Source organism: Oryctolagus cuniculus, chromosome 2 (genome assembly GCF_051225735.1).
Source record: "Oryctolagus cuniculus isolate XC-2025 breed Fujian yellow rabbit chromosome 2, ASM5122573v1, whole genome shotgun sequence".
Taxonomy (NCBI): domain Eukaryota; kingdom Metazoa; phylum Chordata; class Mammalia; order Lagomorpha; family Leporidae; genus Oryctolagus; species Oryctolagus cuniculus.
Window position 1 is genome coordinate 69219969 of NC_142868.1, and position 24052 is coordinate 69244020.

A 24052-nucleotide genomic window follows, 5' to 3' on the forward strand; every position below is an offset into this window, starting at 1 on the left:
AAGGGATAGTAGCCAACCCGGGAAGAACCAGCAGCAAACCCGGGGAGGGCCGAGCAGACAGAAGAACAGCGCAGGGTCCTGTGTCGTTCCTCCACGAAGACGGGGAGCGACACATCTCTGCCTCTCCAGTAAGTAAATAACAATAACAGCAAATGTTTTCAGTTCTCTTGGGCTCATCTCTAGCAATAAAATAGTTAGGCCATGTGGTGGTTTTCTGTTCAACTTTCTAGAAAACTGCCAAGCTGTTTGTCAGGGTTTGCCAGCAGCAGTGAATGAGAACGTTCCAGTTCTTCATCCCTGTGGACACCTGATCGGCTGTTCTTTTACGTTTTGGTCATTCTCGTGGATGAGAAGTACTTCCTCATGGCGGTTTTGACTTTCATTTCTCTAGTGAACAGCGATGCTGCTCATTTGCCATCTGTATACCTTCTCTGGTAATGTGTCCGTTCAAATCTTTTTGGTCCTAAATTATATACTTGTATATTCTGAATACAAGTCTTTTCTCAGATCTATATTTTGAAAATATTCTCTACCAATCTATGGCTCAGCTTTTTTTTCTCTCGACAGTATCTCTCAAAGAAAAGTTTTCTATCTGGATGAAATCCAGTTTATTAAGTGGATGATGCTTTTGATGTTAGACCTAAGAAGTTTTCCTGAGTCCAGGTCACAAGATTTTCTTCCAAAAGTTTTATAGTTTGATGTAGGATCTCTGTCCTTAATGTACTGTACATTGTGATTTAATGCTAAAACTAGTACTCAAACAGTATTTTTCACTTTGTGTTTCTATGTGGGTGCGAACTGTTGAAATCTTTACTTAATGTATGCTAAACTGATCTTCTGTATATAAAGAGAATTGAAAATGAATCTTGATGTGAATGGAAGGGGGGAGGGAGCGGGAAAGGGGAGGGTTGTGGGTGGGAGGGAAGTTATGGAGGGGGCATTGTAATCCATAAGCTGTGCTTTGGAAATTTATAATCATTAAATAAAAGTTAAAAAAAAGTTTAATAGTTTGTATTTTTTTTTTTTTTGACAGGCAGAGTGGACAGTGAGAGAGAGAGACAGAGAGAAAGGTCTTCCTTTTTGCCGTTGGTTCACCCTCCAATGACTGCCATGGCTGGCGTGCTGCGCCAGTGCACCACACTGATCCTATGGCAGGAGCCAGGTGCTTCTCCTGGTCTCCCATGGGGTGCAGGGCCCAAGCACTTGGGCCAACCTCCACTGCACTCCCTGGCCACAGCAGAGAGCTGGCCTGGAAGAGGGGCAACCAGGACAGAATCCGGCGCCCCGACAGGGACTAGAACCCGGTGTGCCGGCGCCGCTAGGTGGAGGATTAGCCTAGTGAGCTGCAGCACCGGCCCGTTTGTATTTTTCATGTAGGTCTGTGCTTCATTTTGAGTTTTTGTAAGTGGTCTAAGATACGGAGCAAAGTATTTTTAAAAAATGATTAGAATATCCGATCAAATACATTCATGTAACCATATAAGGGAGACAAAGAAGCTAAAACCACACATAAGGAAATCTGTTCAGGGCTCAGGCTTTTGGATAAAAAATTCCACCTGAGCCTTATGCTGGCATAAATAATAAAAGACTACTTCCTGTTTAAAAAAAAATATGGAGGTGCTCATCTCTCTGCTCTCTGCTAAGCCACCCGCCTGGCCCGCCTGGCCCGCCTGCCTGCCAGGTATATTCTCTCCATCTAACCACGTGACCCCGCTTTCCCCCAGTCTGACTGACCAGCACTCTCTTTGTCCCTTCTTTTCTGATGGATGCCCTGTCCCCAATAAAACCTTGCTACTTTGAAAAAACAAAAAAGGATATCCAGTGGTTCAAGCATCATTTGTTGAAATGCTATCGTTTTTCCACTAAATTGCCTTTGTCAGAATTAATTGTAAGTATATGTGCAGACTTATTCCAGATCTCTCTATTCTATTCTATGGATCTGTGTGCATGTCTTCACAGCAATACCATACAATATGTTTTGATTACTGAAGCTTTAAAATGTGTCAAAAGCAGGTAAGGTTGGTCCTCTAACTTAGTTCTGCCTTTTCAGAGTTGTTTTGGTTATTCTATGCTATTTGTATTTCCATTTGAATTTTAGAATCAGTTTGTCCATTTCTATTAAAAGGGGGAGTGTGCAGAGATCTTGATTGTGGTTGATTTGGATCAATTTTTAGATTTATCCCTAAAAAATAGTTCCTATTTTTATGCTATTATAAATTATATGTTTAATTCAAGTCCCAAGTGTTCATTCTTGCTATACAGAAGTAGAATAAATGTTTGTACTTTGATCTTGTATCACTTATTAGATCTAGGAGCTTTTTAAAAATATATTCCATCCAGTCTTTCATTTAAATGATCATGCCATCTGTGAATAAACAAACAAGCAGAAGCTCCTTCCTCTCAAATCAGGAGGCCTTCTATTTGTTTTTGTGCCTTGCCATGAGCTACCAGTACAATGTTGAATAGAAGTGGTGAGAGGGGATATTTCTGTTTTTTCCTGCTCTGAGGGAAAATCATTTAGTCTTTTACCATCAGGTATGACATTAGCTGTAGGTTTTTCATGAGAGCTGTTTATCAGATTGAGAAATTTCCCTTCTATTTCTAGTTTGATGAGAGTTTTTATTAGGAATGATGTAAGATTTTATCAAAGGCTTTTTTTTTTTTGCTTCTGTAAGTATTATGATTTTTCTTTCTTAATGTGTTAGCATTGTGAATTAAATTGATTAATTTTCTAATGTTAATTTACCTTGCATTTCTGGAATGAAATCCCATTTGGCCATGATATAATATTTTTATTCAATTTATTAAAACCTTGTTAAAATATTTACACCTGTGTTCACTTATGTTCAACTTTCTATTCTCAAAATATATTTTTCTGTTTCTGGATTAAGGGAATTCTGGACTCAAAGAAGGAGTTGAAAATGTTTTGTACTTTTTGTCCTCTAGAATTTGTGTAAAATTGGTATTATTTATTATTCTTGGTGTTTGATAGAATTCTCTGCTGATATCAACAGGGTCTGGCATTTTCTTCATGGGAAGATCTTAAATACAGACTGGCTTTTTGAAATAGTGTAGGACTATTCTCATTATTGATTTCTTCTGGAATGAGCTTTGGTAGTGCTCTCGAGGAATTCGTACTTTCAAATTAAGCTGTTGAGTTTGTTGGCAGAAGCTGCTCATGAAATTCCTTTACCACCCTGTAGTCCTTGACTGCGTCTGTAGACTCTTCCACGATACGGCCTTCCTCTTTCCTGATAAGTCTGGCTAGAGGTTTATTGATTTCACTGATATTTTAAAAGAACAGTTTTTTATTTCCGAATTTTCTCTACTGTTGTCTTGTTTTCTATTTTATTCATTTGGACTCTGATCTCTGTTATTTCCTTTCTCCTACTTACTTTAGGTTTAATTTGCTTTTCTTTCTTTAATTTTTAGAGATCAAGGCTGAGGGCATTGATTTAAGCCTTTTTTTTTTTTTCTTTTCTAGTATAGGTGTTTAGGTGTTTAGTGCTATAAATTTGCTGAGAAACAGTCTATCTTGATAGTCCATACACACTTGTTGGGTGGAATGTTCTATAAATATCAGTTAAATGAAGCTGATAATGTGACTCGAGTCTTCTATATGCTTTCTGATTTCCTGAATATTTGCTATCAGTTACTGAAAGAGTGTTATGCATTAAACTGAGTGCTCAGGAGTCTGCATTGTGGGGCAGTGGGTTAAGCTGCTGCCTACAATCCTGGCATTCTATATCAGAGTGTTGGTTCAAATCCCTGCTACTCTGCTTCTGATGCAGCTTCCTGCTAATGCACCTGTGAAAGCAGTGGATGATGGCTTACGTATCTGGTCCCCTGCCATCCATGTAGGAGACCAGGATAGGGTTCTTGGTTCCTAGCTTTAGTCTGGTCTACCCCTAACTGCTGTAGGCATTTGGGGGAGGGAACCAGCAGATGGAAGATTCTCTCTCTCTCTTTCCTCTCTCTCTCTCCCCATCCCATCTTTCAAATAAATAAATAAACAAATAAGTAAGTAAATCTTTTTTTAAAAATTGAGTGTTCCATAGGATATGTCCAAGTCTTAATCACTAGTATCTGCAAATAGGACCTTATTTGAAAAGAAACTCTTTAGAGGCTTAATCATGATAAGATGAGATCAGACTAGATTTTGGTGGGCCTAATACAATAACTGGAGACCTTATAAGAGGAGGAAATATGGACATATTTGTGGGCATACAGACAATAAGGACATATGGAAATATGGACACAATGTGGACAGAGACACAGAGAGAAGAGAATGCCATGTGAAGATGGAGACAACAGAAGGATGAGAAGACCAGGTGACCATGGAATCAGAGATTGGAGTGGTGCACCTGACAGACCAGGGAACACCACGATCACTGGCAATCTCCAGAATCTATGAAAAAGCCGGGAAGGATCCTTCCCTACAGTCTCTAGGGACAGCATAGCTGGGCCAACACTTTGATATTGGACTTTGAGCCTCTCCAGAGCTATGAGAATGAATTTTTGCTGTGTAAAGCTGTCCAGTTTCTGGTAAAGTCATCCTTTGGTCTCCATTGGTCCCCAAAATCATCAATTCTGAAGTCCCTTATATAAAAAGTATAGTATTTGCATATAATCTGTGCACATCCTCCCACATAAATTAAATCATCTCTAGATAATTTACATACCAAATACAGTGTAAGTGCTATGTAAATAGTTGCTATTTGTTTAGGGAATAATGACAAGAAAAATGTCTGTCTATTCGGTACTATTGCAACGCTTTTCTGAATATTATCAATCCGTGGTGGGTAAATCTGTGGATGTGGAACTTGTACATATGAAGAACTGAGTGAAATTTGTTACAGCAAGCCTACAAACCCAATACGAAGACACAATAATCTCTAATTATAGAATTGTCTGTTTTCACGTTATGTCACTTTTTATTTCACTGTATCTGAAATCTCTGCTTTTAGTTATAAAAACAGTTAGAATTATGTCCTAGTGTATGTCCTAAGGACCCTCTTATCTTTATGAAATAACCTTCTTCATCCTCAATACTGTTGTTTCTGATGTTCTTGTTTCTATCTCTTTATCGTTAACCTTTTTTTGTCTTCACATTTAAAGTGCATTTCTTGTTGCAGCATATATTGGAGTCTTGCCTGCTCTTCCAATGTGACAATTCCTACTTGGCCAGAACTCTTTTTGTCCACTGTTTTTAGGCCACAATTGTATGTCTTAAAAAGTATGACTTTTTAAAATAGGGATTTTTTCTTAATTTTGTGTACTATTGACAGATTTTTTGATAAAAATTAGTAACCAAAACCAGTATTTTGAGAATAGCTAGAATAGCTATGTGTGATCTCCCTCTTGTGGCCATTTCAAATAATGCCGTAGAAGTCAATTCACCAGAGCCGAATTTCTCCGTGGGAAGCCGGGAATAATTGGCAATTGTATCTATCAGTTCCCTATTAAGTTGACTTTAAATGCTTTCTGCAGAAGTGTATACAATGACATATGGTTTTGAGAGCCACTTAGGCCAGGAGAAACTTGGCACCTTCAGAATCTGGCAACATAGTAACCACCTAAAATGATTAATAACAACTGTGCAGTTAGTAGCTCTTTAATGCACAACCCAGAAACAGAGTGGCTTACCTAGGTTATCATGGTAAGCAAGCAATGGAAATGATAACTTCAAGGACAACCAGAAAGAGGGCTGGGAAGCACAAAATAAGGTGGCAGAAATAAAGACTTAAAACACATTAGTCATTTCCTTTGTGATTTTTTTGAATTCACAATTATTTCAAAATAAAAATGTTTAAATATTAATGTTCATGATAAATGGAAATGGATCCAATTTCTGCAGTAAAATGATTGGAGTGTCAACTTGGATTTTTTTTTAATAAAAAGGAAAAAGAAAACATGGAGCTTTACAAAGAACATATCTAAAACACACAGAATGGTTGAAAGAGTAGAAAAGGATAAACCAGGCACAAACAAATCAAAGGAAAGTAAGAATTTTTTCAATTTAGGGAGAAAGAATTTTAAGGCAAGAAGTACTATTACTACTGATACAGAGGGCCATAATTTAATGACATAAGGCTAACCCCAACAAGAAGTAACAATTCAAATCTTGCATGCCTTTAAAAACAAAATCTTAAAATACATAAATGAACATTTAGCCCACCACTAAAATGGCTATGTTTTGTATGGTAGACAGAGATGTTAGGAAATCCTATTTCTGCTGGCACAGTTCCTCTTAGTTTATGATCAAGTTACATATATCTGCGTTTCATTGTGCTACAGAAAACACACAGTGTGTTCCAGGTGCTCTGTTGTTGCAAAGTTTTGAGAGCCATTGCTCTAGAAACTGAAGTGCATTACATTTGATGAACAACTTTTTTTTTTTTTTGGACAGGTAGAGTTATAGACAATGAGAGAGAGAGAGACAGAAAGGTCTTCCTTCTGTTGGGTCACCCCCGCAAATGGCCACAACAGCCAGTGCTACGCCGATCCGAAGCCAGGAGCCAGGTGCTTCCTCTTGGTCTCCCATGCGGGTGCAGGGCCCAAGCACTTGGGCCATCCTCCACTGCCTTCCTGGGCCACAGCAGAGAGCTGGACTGGAAGAGGAGCAACCGGGACTAGAACCCGTGTCCATATGGGATGCCGGCGCTGCAGGCAGAGGACTAACCAAGTGAGCCACGGCGCTGACTGAACAACTCTTATGTTTAAGGTATCATGGAGCTCATACATGGAAAGACTTTGTTATGAGTGTACCATAGCCATGTAACAGAAATGCATAGGCTGGAATTTCATAGACATCCACAGAGAAGGACTCCACATCCAACACAGGGTGGGCGTGAGGGCCATGTGGTCTGAATCTCCATCTGTCCACGCTGGCCTCAGCTTCCCGGTCCTTATTTCCTTCTGGCCTGCAGCTGTTGCCCCATCAGGGTCACTTCTGACACTTTCCTCTTTTCTAGCCATGCGGCTCTTCAGGTCTCTCTCGCTCTCAGCTACCACTCGTGTCCCCAGGTACAGAGTGTGAATCTGCTGCTCCCACACCAGGAGAAACGTAACGGGGCTAAGGTTCTTTGCCATTAGCAAGTTAACGTGCAGGCGTCTGGTACTTCTTCTCTTGCTCTCTTAAATTAATCCTGCGAGGCTGCCTCTGGTGTGCACCCAAACAGCACCAATCTTTGCCCTCCTAGCCCAGGACAGAATTACATGCCCCACCTCTCTCCCAGGGATTCACATTGGCACATCATTTTTTGCTTTCTCTCTCTGTTCTTTTCTTTCCAGGTTTGGGAAAACTTAGTGTAATCTTTGGAAGTGTGGCTGGATTGGAAGCTTTGTAGCCCCTCTACTGTTTATACTTGAAATCTATCTCTTCCTTTGGAAATTCTAATGCCAAGAATAGACTCTATGTTTCCCCACTTTTTGAGTCTTTTCTTTTCCCTGTGGCAATGACACAAAAAGTTGAGCAATTATATGAGGAGTTATGGAATAATAGAAAGCATATAGGAGGCCGGCGCTGCGGCTCACTAGGCTAATCCTCCGCCTTGTGGCACAGGCACACCAGGTTCTAGTCCCGGTTGGGGCGCCGGATTCTGTCCCGGTTGCCCCTCTTCCAGGCCAGCTCTCTGCTGTGGCCAGGGAGTCCAGTGGAGATGGCCAGGTGCTTGGGCCCTGCACGCCATGGGAGACCAGGATAAGTACCTGGCTCCTGCCATCGGTTCAGCGCGGTGCGCCGGCCGCAGCGCGCTGGCCGCGGCGGCCATTGGAGGGTGAACCAACGGCAAAGGAAGACCTTTCTCTCTGTCTCTCTCTCTCACTGTCCACTCTGCCTGTCAAAAAATAAAAAAAATTAAAAAAAGAAAGCATATAGGAGAAAGCCCACAGACATTAAAATAGCAAAACAGCGTTCTTCAACAGTACGTATGGCAAAAGATGATCTCTCTGATAGTATTGATTTCAATAGTAGGTATAAAGCAAATTTTTTTCATGATTGGTAGAATGGAACCCTTAAACCCTGGGGAAGTCGTTTCAAAATATACTTAGAAAATCCATCAAGGCTGTGAATGGAAGGGGAGAGGGAGCGGGAAAGGGGAGGGTTGCGGGTGGGAGGGAAGTTATGGGGGGGAAGCCATTGTAATCCGTAAGCTGTACTTTGGAAATTTATATTCATTAAATAAAAGTTAAAAAAAAAATCCATCAAGGCAACGTTCAGCGATTACCGGGCTTATTCGGGAGGCTGTGTGTCAGTGAAACTGGAAGGTGTCAGTGTGAGTGGTGGAGGGCCACAGAGGTGTGATTACAGTGCAAGTGCAGGTTTAGTTGTGTCGTGAGATACTAAATGTGCTCACTGCAGTCCTGAGTAAAGCAGAGCTGCTAAGGTTGGAGTGGGAGAAAGGGAGTTAGGAATCTGTCTCTGGGAAGTGTGCGGCCTGCCTGTGCCAGCTGGGGTGGGCTGCAGGGGCTGGAGGCGGAGAGCCTTCCGGAAGGATCCCTCTGACCTCTTTTCCACGAATCAGGGGCTCTTCTGCCCCCCTCAAAGTCTCCTCTTTTAAATAATAGGGCGTAAAATACTTCTAGCAAAGCTTTTTCTTTCAGAAGCATCCATAAAATGCTGGAAATACAACTTCTGCAAAGAGTGGATGTTAAGTGTTCTCACCTCAAAAATAACTATGTGAGGTAATACATTTGTTAATTAGCTAGATTTAACCATGCCACAATGTATATGTACATCCAAGCATCATGTTGTAGTACATAATAAATATATACAATATTTCTGTCAATTAAAAATAATGTAACTTTGAAAAGTCACACAAATTCTAACTGAGATTTCACACTGAATTACTTCTGGGCCCTACACGTGTTGAAACAGCTTTGGAAGCAGAACAAGAATATCTGCTTCTGGCATGTGAGCTTCTCCAGGCGGTGATCTTATCCTACCCCAGAGAGGGCATGGTGTCCAGTGTACGTATTCAGTAATCCTTGTAGGAAGATGAAAAGAGAAAAAATGAATGAATGAATGAATTAATGCGGTATAAGTGGTTCAGATCATTTCAATTTTAATGAGGAACAATGGGAGGAAATTAAATACCCGAGGGAGTTGGCCACTAAAAGGTAGAAGTTCCTAGAATGAACAAAATGAGTTAGAAAAAAGAGAGAGACATGTTGCAGTTTTACAATGTCACTTACATTAGATAACTACTGGTGATTGGAGGAATTTCCATGAATATTCATGATTTGTGAAGATATGGTTGGTGTGTGGGCCCTCTAATATGGACTTTATACAAAGAAAATTCATTATAAAGGATATTTTTAAGTGGAGTGTTGTTCTAATTCACTAAGCTAACCCAAGCAAGAATTGTGGAAAATATTCATTCATTTTGTTTTGTCCTTTCAAAGCAGTGCATCAATGTGAATGAGTCTTAATAATTTCCTTTGATTGACATCCAGCAATTCATATGGGTTCTTGAGTGATGAGAAATAAATGTATTGATCCTCTTTGCTTAATGCTAACACGTCCCATGTGTACAGATAGTGGGAGTGTTTTCTAATTCCTAACTCTTTCAGATGTACACCTGCACATAGGCATGGCATTATCATCACACCAGCAAATCCTCAAGTGTTTTCCTTTATTTTGACTCTTTGGCTCTGCCTTTTACTCTTTAGCAGCTCCCACTCTGTAGTCTCAGTTTGGTAAGCTACTAGTTCTACAAAAGCCCCCAGAAGTGCAGAAATCCAGCTCAGTACCCTACCCCCATTTCCGTGTAGCTTGTCCTCCCAGCCTCCAGGACTTCATGCCACATTTGGAAGTCAAGTGCTTTCTCTTATCCCCGAGATGCCTTGTCCATCCTCCTGCTGGCAGACAGCCACTCCGTCCTGGGACTGGCCAGGAGACACATGTTGTGCCGAGCGCCATTCTCTCCTCTCCTCTGCCTGTGTAAGTGATACCTGGATCTTGTGATCCCGGGCAGCTCACGCCCCAGAGGGCATCTGAGGCCTCTCTTTTCTGAGAAAGTCCATGAAAAGGGAGTGCTGTACGTATGGGCTTCCATGGAAAACCCCTTGTCAAGGATTCCGGTTACAGCTCCCTCTACATGACAGGAGAATTGGCGAGAAGCCCAGGAGGAATACATCTCCTGCTTAGAAAATATAAAAAATTTGGATTGGTAAAAGAAAGTATAACAATGATGATAATACTTCTAGAATTATTATATTAAGTTAATTTTTAATATAAATGTCTGTTAAAACTCTTCTGGCAATGTTTAAATAATCGAACAACTTGAAAGTAAAAATAAATCAAGATATATAAGCAGATAAAACTTTTTTATCTTTTAAGTAGTTGCAGAAACATGTATTAGCTTTTTTCCTAAATAATTATGATCACCAAATGTCATAGTATGGAGACTGAATAAATTAAAGCTATTATAAATCATTATCTGAAAACTAGAATTAATACTATAAAATAAATAATGGAGAGAAAAAATATTTATTTAAGAATTACTGTTGGGATATCCAAGAGTGGTAAGGAAGAATGTGAAATTATATCCTTATAATACATAATTATTGCTAGATATTTTTAAAATAACCAAAGATATCTTTTCTACCAAGAGGAAAATAGACTAATATATCTATTTTTAGGGTAGAATAAACTGATGTATTTGTAAAACAGATACAGTCATAGAAAATCATAAGGCATATTATCATAATATATATTTGATATTTAAATAACATTGGGAGAATAACAAGAGTATAAAATAAATATCAAAAACAACAAAATGGAAAGTTCTCAACATCTGTTTATTGTCCCAAATATATAAAGAGTGGTTGTTAGTAAAAATACTTTCATTATAAATTGGTTGAGGAAGATTAAAAGTTTACACAGTAAGAAAACTTAACAAATTAAGTTGAATCATTTGGAATATGTACGGTTTCATAGTAATTAAAGAAGAGCTAAGTGAAACTCATAATATGAATAAAAGGGTTTTGTCGTTGTTGAAGAAGGGCCTATGAATAAAAAGCACCAGCCTATTTTGCTGGTGAGTTCAGATTTCTGAAGAGCAATTTATCAATATCTAACAGGAGCTGCAAAGTGTTAAACCCTTCAATGTATGCATTCCATTTTGGGAGTACATGAAAAGGAAAAAACTTAAAAGATACAATGAAGTTTGTGCGTTTATTTAACAGCATTTTTTTTTCATGATGACAATAAGAAACAACCACCGCAGCTCAATAAGCTAATCCTGCGCCTGTGGCGCCGGCACACTGAGTTCTAGTCCCGGTCGGGGCGCCGGATTCTGTCCCGGTTGCCCCTCTTCCAGGCCAGCTCTCTGCTGTGGCCAGGGAGTGCAGTGGAGGATGGCCCAAGTGCTTGGGCCCTGCATCCCATGGGAGACCAGGAGAAGTACCTGGCTCCTGGCTTCAGATCAGCGCGGTGCGCCGGCCGCAGCGGCCATTAGAGGGTGAACCAACGGCAAAAGGAAGACCTTTCTCTCTGTCTCTCTCTCTCACTGTCCACTCTGCCTGTCAAAAAATAAAAAAAAAATTAAAAAAAAGAAAATGGCTTAAACAGGTGCTCTATATTAATAGGCTGGAACATAGTACACTATTGTAGGTACAAATGAGTGATATAAGATTCTTCTGATCCATAGAAATCCATACGTGAAGGTGTGATAAATAAAGCTGATCAAGCCAAAGACGTTCCACCACAAGATCCTTGGTAATAAGCCACGTCTTACTCACGTGGACTCCACAGGGCCACGCTTAGTTGTGGTTTATACAGCAAATGCTCCGCAAGTGTTTGTTGAATGAATGTGTAAGTGGCTCTTCTGTGAGTCTCTCCCAAGTTCTTGACCTTCTATCTGCTCTGACCTCTGGCCGCTGTGCAGTGGTTCCTAGCTTTCACATTGCTCTGCTCATCATGATTTCTGCCTCTCCTCGGGTAAATGCGTATCCTCTATGGCCTGGCATGCCACCGGTGACCTCTGCTCGCCCAAAGTGACACACGGCTGCGGCTCAACAAACACTTACCATGACTTCCGTACTCATCAGCAAGCTCTTTCCTTAAAAAAAAATCATAAACCTTTGCAAATGCACAAATGGACATTAGCAAACATGGAAAGAGAGTTGAGTAAAGAGTTTGAGGTCAAAAACTTTCGGCCCTCATTCTAGCGAAAGGAACAGCTGTATTTGGAAGGCAGAAGCAGATCAGCTGCATTTGAAAACCTGTGCGCCTTATGTGAACTCCTGGGGGAAAGAAATGAAAGCCCAGAATGACATACTTTAACTATGATTGCAATGAGTTCCTTGGGCCTGGCATCTCCGCAACCCCATCTTCCTATTACAATGAGATCAATACAGCCAGGGATCCAACCTGGGAGAGGTTGTGAGCCCTGACCCTCAAGAAGGCACTCGCTGATTGAGAACATTCTGCCCAGATTGCGCGCCCGGAGTGGAGAGCACGGTGGCACATTAAGCCCTGGGGTGGGGTGGGGGTGAAAAAAGGAGTGTCCTCTGAGCTGTACCAAGGAGCTTACCAAGAAGCACCCCGGGTCTTTGAGTCAGCGGGCTGTGGCGGGCCGACCTAGCAGAGAAGCAAGCCTCAGAGGCCCCACACGCCCTTTGCAAGCTTCAGCTACGGCCCTGCGCCGGGCTTCCCTGGGCCCCCGACTGCCCGGTGCACGGTATTCGATTGCAGCATGAATGACTGCAAGATTGAATGGAGAGGGGGGGACAGTCGGCTGCCAGATCTGAGGAGGAGATCGCAGCACCAAGTGACGTTAACATTTATTTAGGAGGATCACAATGGATTTGCCAGAGCGCACAGCTCTGAAGAGGTGGAGATCCAAGCAGGGCTGGCAAGGGACACGGAGACAGGACAAGAAAATAGCCCCCACTCCCTTGGCCCGGAGCGCGTCCCGTGCGGGCCCGAGGTTAAAGAAAGCACGGCTGCAGGCGGCGGGTCCCGTGTCCGTCCCCGGGCTAAGCCTTCGTGTGCTATAAATACAGCGGCCCACATGCCGCGGTGACACGGTGTTCCCTCTGCTCGCCGCCACAGATAACCCGAATGTGCCCTTTAAACGTCCCAGGCTGGAGGCACAGCCCCCGGCCCACCCCTGCCTCCCGGAAGCGGCTTCGCCCCCGATGCCCTCTGCGGAGGAGGGGGACGAGGAGGGGGTGTCCAGCACCTGCGCAGCCAATGCGCAATGCGCGCTCCGGCCCGGGACCTCCTCCTCTCGCGAGACGCCGCGCCGGGCTTATAAGGAGGGCTGCGGCGAGCCAAGCGGCCTCTTCGCTTCGCGCAGGGGACGGGGACGGCGTGGCGGTGCCTGGCTAGGGCGTAGGCGAGAACGAGAGCGCGAGCGCGAGGCGGCTCCTTGCAGACTGAGTGCGCCCTGCTGTCATCATGAGTGATCAGGCTTTGAGCTTCCTCAAGGACTTCCTGGCAGGTGGCGTCGCCGCTGCCGTCTCCAAGACTGCGGTCGCCCCCATCGAGAGGGTCAAACTGCTGCTGCAGGTGAGCACGGCGCGGGCGCGGGCGCGGTGCGCGGTCTGCCGGGGCGCGGGCCCGGCACGGCGCCGGGGTATGGTGCAAGCCGCAGCGACGCGGGGCGCGGGGAGCCGCAGGAGATCTGCTCTAGGCCGCAGGCCCCGACGCTGGGCCCGCGCTAAGGGGAAGGTGCCCTCTGCGCAGACACCGGTCCAGCGTCAGTAGCAGATTCCTGGTGTCGGGTGGCGCCCCCGCGGTAGGGTGTCTATATATGGAAACCCCCCCGGAGTCGGCTGCAGCCTGCCAGGTCCTGCGCCCGTGACAGCACCCGCGCTCCAGTTAGGGCCTCGTAAGCTGGCCTCTCCAGATTTTCAGTGTTCTTTTCATCTGCAGCCATCTTGTACAATAAAAACGTCAAAATGATCGCTGTGACTCGAGGATTCTTACCGTGTCCCAGGCATTGTGCTAGAGACGGACACATCATTTCGTTCACCTTTATATAACCTCTACGACATGGATGCTCTTTTCCCCCATTTTACAGACAAAAGCAGCTGGGGTTTTGAGAAATTAAGAAACAATTTTCCAAATAAACTCAGATCACCATATGTAAAATCTCCGAATCTGCTTCTCCCCACGCCTGGTCCTTGAGTGGCCCATGACGGCCATGCGTCCTGTGTTGCTCCAGATTGCCCAATTGTGATTTGGATCATCAACAACCAAACCCCAACAAATTCCTCATTGGGGCAACAAACCCCTCAATAACTGGTTTCTTGCAAAATTCCAGGCTCTAGTGGGTTTTTTCTTCCCCTGAGAGAGCCTCATCTCCAGGGAGACTTGAGTGGCACTGAGGAGTGCCATCCCCTGCCTGCACGCCTGTTACATTGCCAGCCCTTGGGGGAATGTAGCTTGGGTCGTTTCTGTCTTCCAGTAAGCCTGGTGTATAGGGAAAATGCAATCAATTAATGCCCATCTTTACATAAAAGGGCCCTTTCAGTTAATCTAGGGCACACATTTCTGTAAAAAGGCCCTGGCAATTGAGACAAAAATTGGAGTTTTGGGCTGGTTTTCCTGGTAGCTAATATATGTTTACATTTTCTCAGTATCGGCTTGGTTTTCTCAAGCTGTATTCTCAAAAGGAAATGGAGGGAGTGCAAACCTTCTTTTCTCCCGTCTTGTTCCCTTCTCCCTTCCCTGCCTGTCCCCTGTCACCCCTCCCCTTCCACTCCCCCAGGTCCAGCATGCCAGCAAACAGATCAGCGCTGAGAAGCAGTACAAAGGGATCATTGATTGTGTGGTGAGGATCCCCAAGGAGCAGGGCTTTCTCTCCTTCTGGAGGGGTAACCTGGCCAACGTGATCCGGTACTTCCCCACCCAAGCTCTCAACTTCGCCTTCAAGGACAAGTACAAGCAGATCTTCTTGGGGGGCGTGGATCGGCATAAGCAGTTCTGGCGCTACTTCGCTGGTAACCTGGCCTCCGGTGGGGCAGCTGGGGCCACCTCCCTCTGCTTTGTCTACCCGCTGGACTTTGCCAGGACCAGGTTGGCTGCCGACGTGGGCAAGGGTGCCGCCCAGCGTGAGTTCAGTGGTCTGGGCAACTGTCTCACCAAGATCTTCAAGTCTGATGGCCTGAGGGGTCTCTACCAGGGTTTCAATGTCTCTGTGCAAGGCATCATTATCTACAGAGCTGCCTACTTCGGAGTCTATGATACTGCCAAGGGTGAGAGAGGGGCTGTGGTGGGGGTGGGGCGCGGGGAGGAGGAGGGTGTGTGGAGAGAAGGGCCTGTGGGATCTGTAGCTTCCAGAGGACTTCACATTTATTAACCTTGTTTCTTTTCCAGTCACTGGGCTAACCCAAGGCTTCTGAATGTGGTGTGGATACATTAATAGCTAAAGGACTCTCTGTGTCCTCTACTGAAATTAACTCTGCCCTTGAGCTGTTCAGAGAGGAAGAGGGAACTTAACTTCCCTTTTGACACAGCCATACCAGTTTCCAGTTAAACTAGAAGTAACCAAAGCCTGCAGAGTGCTGGCATCCCTGGATCCAGAAGGGGCAGCAGCAGGCTTCTGTTGGCTGCCCCGGTAGCTTTGAGGTCTCCCCCCACCCGGGGGGGGGGGGGGGGCGAGGCCCGCAGAGTGCAGTTGGAGAAGTAGATGCCCCTTCTCTCCCACCTCCGCCCACCTGCTCTTGGCCCAGCAGCTGAAAGGAGTCCTCATCTCACGGCTGTTTGGCTGCTTGGCTCTGCCCGCAGGGATGTTGCCTGACCCCAAGAACGTGCACATTATCGTGAGCTGGATGATCGCCCAGACCGTGACGGCAGTGGCCGGGCTGGTGTCCTACCCCTTTGACACTGTTCGTCGTAGGATGATGATGCAGTCTGGCCGGAAAGGGGGTAAGCCTGAACCCTGTTAAGTGTTCCTTTCAATCTTCATTATTCCAGATGACCAAAACTGTGTGGTAAGAAAGGTTTAGGAAAGAAAGATTATGCTTAATTTCCCCTAATATTCTGAACTGTTCCTTTAGGAAAAGTTTTTTTTTTTTCTATTAAAGAAATGATAAAGACCATCAAGGATGAGATTTTTACAGATGAACTAAACAGGTATCCAGCATGATAGAGACCTTGGGCCCTTACAGCCTTGGTGTAGAAGCAAGGAAAAAGAAGAAATTAGCTGGTTGTTTAAAAAGAATTAAGGATTCCCTTATCTAGTTATTGCAGGAGTATTTGGGAGAGGAGCTTTTAGCTGGAAGAGAGATGGCCTCAGTCCATTGTGGTGGAAAAACTTTTTATTTCTACAGGTTGAAACATGTAAGATTGCCATTTTAAAGTCAGGTATTAACCATTTGACATGGTTCAACCTGACAGTTACAGCCCTTTATTTTAGCCATATAATCAATCTTAAGCAGTATGACTTGACATTAGGCCTCAGTTTTGTCTTCCATATAAAAGGTGATTGTGTAGCATAATGCTCCCTGGTTTTAGGTTGACAGCTTGAAGTACCTGGTTTTATTTCTCCAATTACTCATTGATCTGAGTTAAAGGAGTCAGAATCATTGGAGATCGAACAGTCATGGCAGGAGCCAAACCATTTTTCAAGGAAGGTGTCCAGTTGAGTATTGCATAGAGATAGGGCTTAATGCTCAAGACACTGATTGTATGAAACTGGTAACACTGTGTGCAGATGTCTTTTAGGGAGAAAAAAAAATCTTTGTTCCAGAGTTACGGAGCCTTTACTCCTGTTTGTTTTCACAGCTGACATTATGTACACGGGGACAGTTGACTGCTGGAAGAAGATTGCAAAAGATGAAGGAGCCAAGGCTTTCTTCAAAGGTGCCTGGTCCAATGTGTTGAGAGGCATGGGTGGCGCTTTTGTATTGGTGTTGTATGATGAGATCAAAAAATATGTCTAATGCAGTTGAAAATCAAGTTCATTGATTCACAGGGGACTTGGATCACCAGTTCACAGATCCATTATGTGGTTTAATAGACAATTCTGGGGGGAAGTAAAAAGATCTGAAATACCAGACTGAAAGGAATACCTCAGAAAAAAAAATGCTTCATTAAGTGTTCGTTGAACCACAATGTATTTTGTATTTATTTTACATTTGAATCCCCACAGCAAATAGAAAATAACTTATCATACTTGTATGATTGTCTGAAGAATTAATAATGAATAACTGAATGTAAAACATCAATAAAGATCACTTAATGCATGTTCTCTGTTATTGAACTCTTATTAACTGCTAAGTGGATATTTGAAAAAGACCCATAAATATGTATTTTCTAGTCTTATTTTTAAATCAGTGGCTGAGCTTCTAAATTTCAAGTATTGTACAGAATATATGTGAATACTTACAAAGCCTAAAGTTCTGCTTTTTAAATTTAAGCCAGTTATGTGCTCTGTTTTGACTCATATAATGTTGCAGACTGGAAAGTAGTATCATGGAACATGGGCTTCTGTATTCCCACCTTTTTTTATGCAAAGGTTAGGGGTTCTAAGGTTCTGCTAGAAGCTTTAAATCAGTTTCAAGAATCTTGCGTGATTAGGGATTCATCTTTTTAGTCCTTTTAGAGAACTGTATTGCCTAGGATTCTATGACAGGTAGACAATTTTCATGGAAAGTCAGTTGCCTGCATCAGTTCTGGCTTCTGTAATGAAGTACCGTGGCGTGGTAGCTTATGCACATCAGAAACTTTTCTCACAGTTCTATGGCTGGAAGGCTGGGATCAAGAAGCCAGTATGGTTGGCTGCTGATGAGGGCCCTCTTTCAGACTGTGCATTACCGGATGCTTCTAGCCTCACATGGTGGAAGAAAATGAGAGCATGCTCTGGAGTCCCTTTTTTAAGGGAGGGCAGGCCTATTGATAAGGGATCCACCCTCATGGTCTGATCACCTCTCAAAATCCCCACCTCCTAACATATCACCTTAAGGGCTAAGAGTTCAACATAGGAATTTCCAGAGGGACACACTTGCCCCCAAAGAAGGGCCAGTGAGGGAAAGGGTGAAACGGCATTGTTAAATAATGTCATGTTTGATACAGACACATGGGCGTGGTAAGTACTTTCTTGTAACAGTATATCCATAGCTAGAGGGAAGGTCTATTTTGGATGTGACTCAGAGACTTGTGAGCAAGAAGACAATCATTAAAATTTCAGGTTGGAAATTAAGTACCTTTGGACCAGACAGTTAATATAGCCCTAGCTTGTGGTGACTGATCTGGTAGATACAAGCTCCTAAATCCTAGGCACAGCTTAAAAGGCAAGCAAATGTGTTTTTCCTGACAGGTGGTATGAGAGGGGTGGTGTCTGTACTGCCAGTTCTTTACCTTCCTGCCCACAAGCCCTTTAACATCCTCACTCCTATCTTCCAATAAAGTGTTGGCTGCCTTGCTTTTGCACATTAACTAAAGGTTTTTACCAGAGCCAAGGTTAGATCTAACCCCATCTAGTGCTGAAGGTATCTCAGTCCTGTCTTTCCAAGGCCTGGTAACAAATGTGCATTGTCCTGGCTTTGCTTTCATTCTAAGGATGATACAAATGGGTCAACTCATGTGCCTCACAGAACATAAAAGTCGGGGAGACTGGTAAGGCAGTTTTTTTTAAAAATCTGTACTTTAAAAAAGATTTACTTGTTTGAAAGACAGTTATAGGCCAGCGCCGTGGCTCAGTAGGCTAATCCTCCGCCTTGTGGCGCCGGCACACCGGGTTCTAGTCCCGGTCGGGGCGCCAGATTCTGTCCTGGTTGCCCCTCTTCCAGGCCAGCTCTCTGCTGTGGCCAGGGAGTGCAGTGGAGGATGGCCCAAGTCCTTGGGCCCTGCACCCCATGGGAGACCAGGAGAAGTACCTGGCTCCTGGCTTCGGATCAGCGCGATGCGCTGGCCGTGGCGGCCATTGGAGGGTGAACCAACGGCAAAAGGAAGACCTTTCTCCCTGTCTCTCTCTCACTGTCCACTCTGCCTGTCAAAAATAAAAATTAAAAATTAAAAAAAAAAGACAGTTACAGAGAGAGAGAAAGAGAAGTCATCCATCCACTGGTTCACTCCCCACATGGCCGCGCAACTGCCAGAACTGAGCCAATCCAGAGGCAGGAGCCAGCAGCCAGGAGCTTCTTAGTCTCCTGGTGCAGGGGTCATCCTCCACTGCTTTCCCAGGCCATTAGCAGAGAGCTGGATTGGAAGTAGAACAGCCGGGACTCGAACCAGCTCCCATATGGGATGCCGGCACTGCAGCCCGGGGCTTTAACCTCCTGCTATGCCATAGTGCTGGCACCAAGGCAGATTTTTTTGTGAGCCTTTGTTAAAAATAAGGTCAGTCCTTTCTCGGTCTTTTCAAACCTAAGAGCTTAGGGTCAAGACAAGGCTGTGAACTGATAGCGATAGCAGTGAATGACTGTGGGCTGTTCCAGCCCAACCAAGAACCAAATTGTTTTCTGGTCTTTGATTCTGTCTTCCCTGGCTTGTGATAGGGAGGGGAGATGAGGAGTTGACGTGTATTAAGCAGTGCACATTTTCTGCATGCTGCCTGTGACCCAGAGCTGGCCTTCCGCCTCCTGCTGAGGCTGCCTGTGTTGTACTTTGTCTCCAGAGTTCTACTGAGTCGGTCCCTGTCCACTGCAGCTCCATTCCACAGCAAGTCCTAGAACTCTGGGAGGATGCTGCGATCCAGCAGGGGGCGGGGGCTGGTGCTTCTTCCCTTCACTCTCCTCTCCTTGCAGTTCTCATACTACTCTCACTGTACAGACTGCTGTGCTGGAACACCTGGGAGGATAGGGGGATTACATTAAAGTGACAACTTGGAACCAAGTGTTGGATGCACGGTACCCACCCCCTAGGGATTTCTCACTAGCTCTTTTCCCACAAAGGTGTCTAACTCCCATCTTTTTTTTTTTTTTTTTTTTTTTTTTAAGAATTATTTATTTGAAAGACAGTTACAGAGAGAGAGGTCTTCCATCCACTGGTTCACTCCCCAAATGGCCACAATGGCCAGAGCTGCACTGATCTGAAGCCAGGAGCCAGGAGCTTCTTCTGGGTCTCCCATGTGAGTGCAGGGGCCCAAGTACTTGGGCCATCTTCCACTGCTTTCCCAGGCCATAGCAGAGAGCTGGATCAGAAGAGGAGCAGCCGGGATTCGAACCGGCACCCATAAGGGATGTCGGCACTGCAGGCAGAGGCTTTATCCACCGCGCCACAGTGCCAGCCCTACCCCCATCATCTTTTATGAATTTTCTTCCCTAAAGCCTGACCTACAGACATATCTTTTAACCATCTTCATTTACATTTTAAATATAGGAGAAAAATATACGATGTACAGAAGTGAGTCCATAGTGGTAGTAATTAGACATGAAAAACTTGCCTCGAATATTTATGCTGAAATCTCAATTTACTGGACTACTGTGTCCATTCCATTTTCCTTTTGTAAAATATGCAGTGTTGCCTGTGGCGATAATTGGACTATGAGGCTTATAAGCTCAAACGAGGACAACTGGTGTTTTTCATGGCCATTTGCCGGGGATCTAGAAAAGTGCCTGGGCCATGGAAGGTGCTTACCCAGTATGGATTTGTTGTTGATTGTTGGATACAAAAAGGCATGAGGAGGGAATGGCATATCCTAAAAGTACAGAGAATATCTGGAGAAAGGCAAGTTTGACTTTAGAGGAGATTTTCCAACATGCAAATTATTGTGGGTGTTGGGGTCATACAATCTAATGGGTAAAAGTTTTTTAAGTCTATAAATATACAATTTTTAATTTTTTAAAAGATTTTATTTACATGAAAGAGTTAGAGGTCTTCCATCCACTGGTTCACTCCCCAAATGGCCACAATGACCAGAGCTGAGTTGATCCGAAGCCAGGAGCCAGGAGCTTCTTCCGGGTCTCCCACACAGCTACAGGGTCCCAAGCACTTAGGCCATTCTCCACTGCTTTCCCAGGCCACAGCAGAGAGGTTCAGAAGAGGAGCAGCCAGGTCACAAACCAGTGCCCATATGGGATGCTGGTGCTGGTAGCTGGGGCTTTAATCCACTGTGCTACAGTGCTGGCCCCTAAATTTTACAAAGCCCACTATACCATAAGTTCCTCCACACTTACTTAGCTTTTCTGCCCCTTCTGAAGGTCAGAGATTTTGTTGATCCCTGATAAAGTATATGTTCTCATTTTTGTGGATTTTACATTTGTAAACTAGCATTATTGCAAAAGTTATTTGTAATCGGTTTATTATGGTCCTCCTCAGACAAGCACAGAGTGAGGTGCTGGACACACACACTTCCAGCCCACGTGGAACAAAATGAGCCACCCTCTGCCTTGCAGTTTTAGCTCTTACACAGCAAACAAGTATCCTCCCTGCAGTCTGTTAAGTATGACTGCTTTTGCATTTCTGTGGGTAATTTTGTTGCTTCAAGTAATTCCCAAGCATAGTGTGGAAGCACTGTCTAGGGTTCCTAGGCCCGGGAAGACTCAGATGTGCTTTATGGGAAAAATGCCTGTGTTGGACAAGCTTCCATCAAGTCTAGTGCTTTTGTTTGAGTTTGATATTAATGAATCAACAAAATCTGCTTTCTGGAAATGGAAACACGCAGTAAAACAAGGCTGTGTGTTGATCAGTTAGAGAAAACATTGTCAACAGAGGTTCATAGAGCCTAACTGTATTTTCCCACAAGTTCAGTATTTGCTAAGTCAGTGTTTGCCTTGACTTTTTAGTACATAACTACTGCAAATAACAAGAATCAATTTATTACAATTTTTAAAGTTAAAATCAGTATAGTAAGATTACCTGTAAAATGTCTCACATAAAACGTTTTGTAGGGGCAAGTGTTTGGGCTTGTGGTTAAGATGCTGGCTAGTCAGAGTGTCAATTGTTAAATCAACAACAGGAGTCACTGTGCACTTACTCCCCATGTAGGACCTCTGTCCTCAATGAGTGGTACTATGAGAATTAACTGTAAAACTTGTTTTCAAACAGTACTTTATACTTTGCGTGTCTGTGTGGGTACAAACTGTTGAAATCTTTACTTAGTATAGAGTTGGGCTTCTGTATAATTAAAAATGAATCTTAATGAAGAATGGGATGGGAGAGGGAGTTGGAGGTGAGATGGGAGTTGGGGTGGGAGGGCGGGTATGGGGGGAAGAACCACTATACTCTTAAAGCTGTACCTATGAGGCCGGCGCCGCGGCTCACTAGGCTAATCCTCCGCCTAGCGGCGCCGGCACACCGGGTTCTAGTCCCGGTAGGGGCGCCGGATTCTGTCCCGGTTGCCCCTCTTCCAGGCCAGCTCTCTGCTGTGGCCAGGGAGTGCAGTGGAGGATGGCCCAGGTGCTTGGGCCCTGCACCCCATGGGAGACCAGGAAAAGCACCTGGCTCCTGGCTCCTGCCATCGGATCAGCGCGGTGCGCCGGCCGCAGCGTGCTGGCCGCGGCGGCCATTGGAGGGTGAACCAACGGCAAAAGGAAGACCTTTCTCTCTGTCTCTCTCTCTCACTGTCCACTCTGCCTGTCAAAAAAAAAAAAAAAAAAAAAAAAAAAGCTGTACCTATGAAATTTGTAATCATTAAATAAAAGCTTATATATATAAAAAAAGATGCTGGCTAGGATGCCCACGTCCCACATTGAAGTACCTTGGTTTGACTCCTGGCTCCAGCTCCTGGGAGGCTGTGGTGCTGGCCCAAGCACTTGGTTTCCTGCCTCACATGTGGAAGACCTGGTTTGAGTTGTGGGCTCCCAGCAAAGCCCTGGCCAGTGAAGGCAATTGGGGAGTAAACCAGTAGATGGGAGCTCTAATTGTCTCTCCACCTCTCTGTATATGATTTTTACTTGTTATACTTACACATTTTTCATTTCACAGCTCTTTACTAGAGCATCTTTGAACACTTTATTGCTTACTTCCCCCACTTTTTGTAATCATAGATTTATCACATGTAGGAGTGACATGCTATAGTTTTACATTAGCCTGAATGGATTAAAATTAGAGCAGTGAAAATGAGGGATATGCTCTATTTTGAAGATCACTCAGGATATGATAGACTTTAAAGAAAAATCTTAGTAAGAATGCCAATGTTTTATGTCTCCATGTGATTTTTTTAAAGAAAGATTTATTTATTTATTTGAAAGACAGAGTGTGCAGAGACAGAGAATCTACCTGTTGGTTCACACTCCAAATGGCCACAACAGCCAGGGCTGAGCCAGGCTGAAGCTAGGCACCTGGAACGTCATCTGGGCATCCCACATGGGTAGCAGGGTCCAAGCACTTGGGGCCATTTCCCAATGTTTTTCCAGGTGCATTAGCAGAGAACTGGTTCAGAAGTGGTGCTGGTAGGACTCAAAACAGTGCTCATATGGGATGCTGGTATCATAGGAGGCAGTTTAACCCACTGTGCCACATAGCGACCCATTATGTCTCCATGTTTGAGAGAAAAAAATAACCTTACCCTGATGGCAAGTTAATTGAAGAGGCAGCACTTGGGAAAAGCAGGTACTAATGGTAAACATATCCATGAGGGATCCTACAACTAAAAGACTAGGTAAAGAACAGAAGACTAGATAATGCGTGGAAACTATGGTAGGCCCTAAGACGCAGTAAAATGAGCAAGACGGTAACAGCAAAGATGATGAGAGCTCTGAAGAACAGTCAGCAGTGACAAGCTCAAAGAAAAGGCAGGAGTCCTCAGAAGCAAAAGTTAGAGAAAAGAATCGAGGTCATGTTTCTGTCATCAAACCAGAAGATTATTTAAATAATACCAGGTGCAGCAGAAAGGTTAAAAAATGCAATGGAGTCAAATAGATTTTGAGATTTGGAGTATGGTAGCAGTGAAGGTTTTAAAGAGGTTTATGGGTGTCCGTATCGTGATGCTGCAGGTTGAGCTGCAGCTTGTGAGGCTAGCAGCCCCTCTCTCAGTGCCAGTTGGAGTCCTAGCTGCTCTGCTTTCTATCCAGCTTCCTGCTAATGCACCTGGGAGGCAGCAGATGGCCCAACGGCGGGGGCTCCCAGCACCCACGTGCTGGGACACATGAATGGAGTTCTTGGCTCTTGGCCTCAGCCTGGCCCAGCCCTGGCTGTTGCAGCCATTTGGGA

At 44.2% G+C, this 24052-nt stretch overlaps 1 protein-coding gene across 1 annotated transcript; it reads left to right on the forward strand.

The window, feature by feature from the left end:
* The first annotated feature begins 13395 nt into the window (after positions 1–13395).
* SLC25A4 (solute carrier family 25 member 4) lies at positions 13396–16921 on the forward strand. The gene is made up of 4 exons (NM_001082686.1): positions 13396–13519; positions 14724–15210; positions 15743–15883; positions 16742–16921. Exons 1-4 carry the CDS (start codon positions 13409–13411, stop codon positions 16897–16899), a joined length of 897 nt encoding a protein of 298 aa, NP_001076155.1. The 5' UTR covers positions 13396–13408; the 3' UTR covers positions 16900–16921.
* The last annotated feature ends 7131 nt before the right edge of the window (positions 16922–24052 follow it).

Coding starts and splice junctions, on each gene's coding strand:
- SLC25A4 (NM_001082686.1), top strand. CDS start 13,409: ATGAGTGATCAGGCTTTGAGCTTCCTCAAGGACTTCCTGGCAGGTGGC. Junction 13,520..14,723: donor GGGTCAAACTGCTGCTGCAG/GTGAGCACGGCG, acceptor CCACTCCCCCAG/GTCCAGCATGCCAGCAAACA. Junction 15,211..15,742: donor AGTCTATGATACTGCCAAGG/GTGAGAGAGGGG, acceptor CTCTGCCCGCAG/GGATGTTGCCTGACCCCAAG.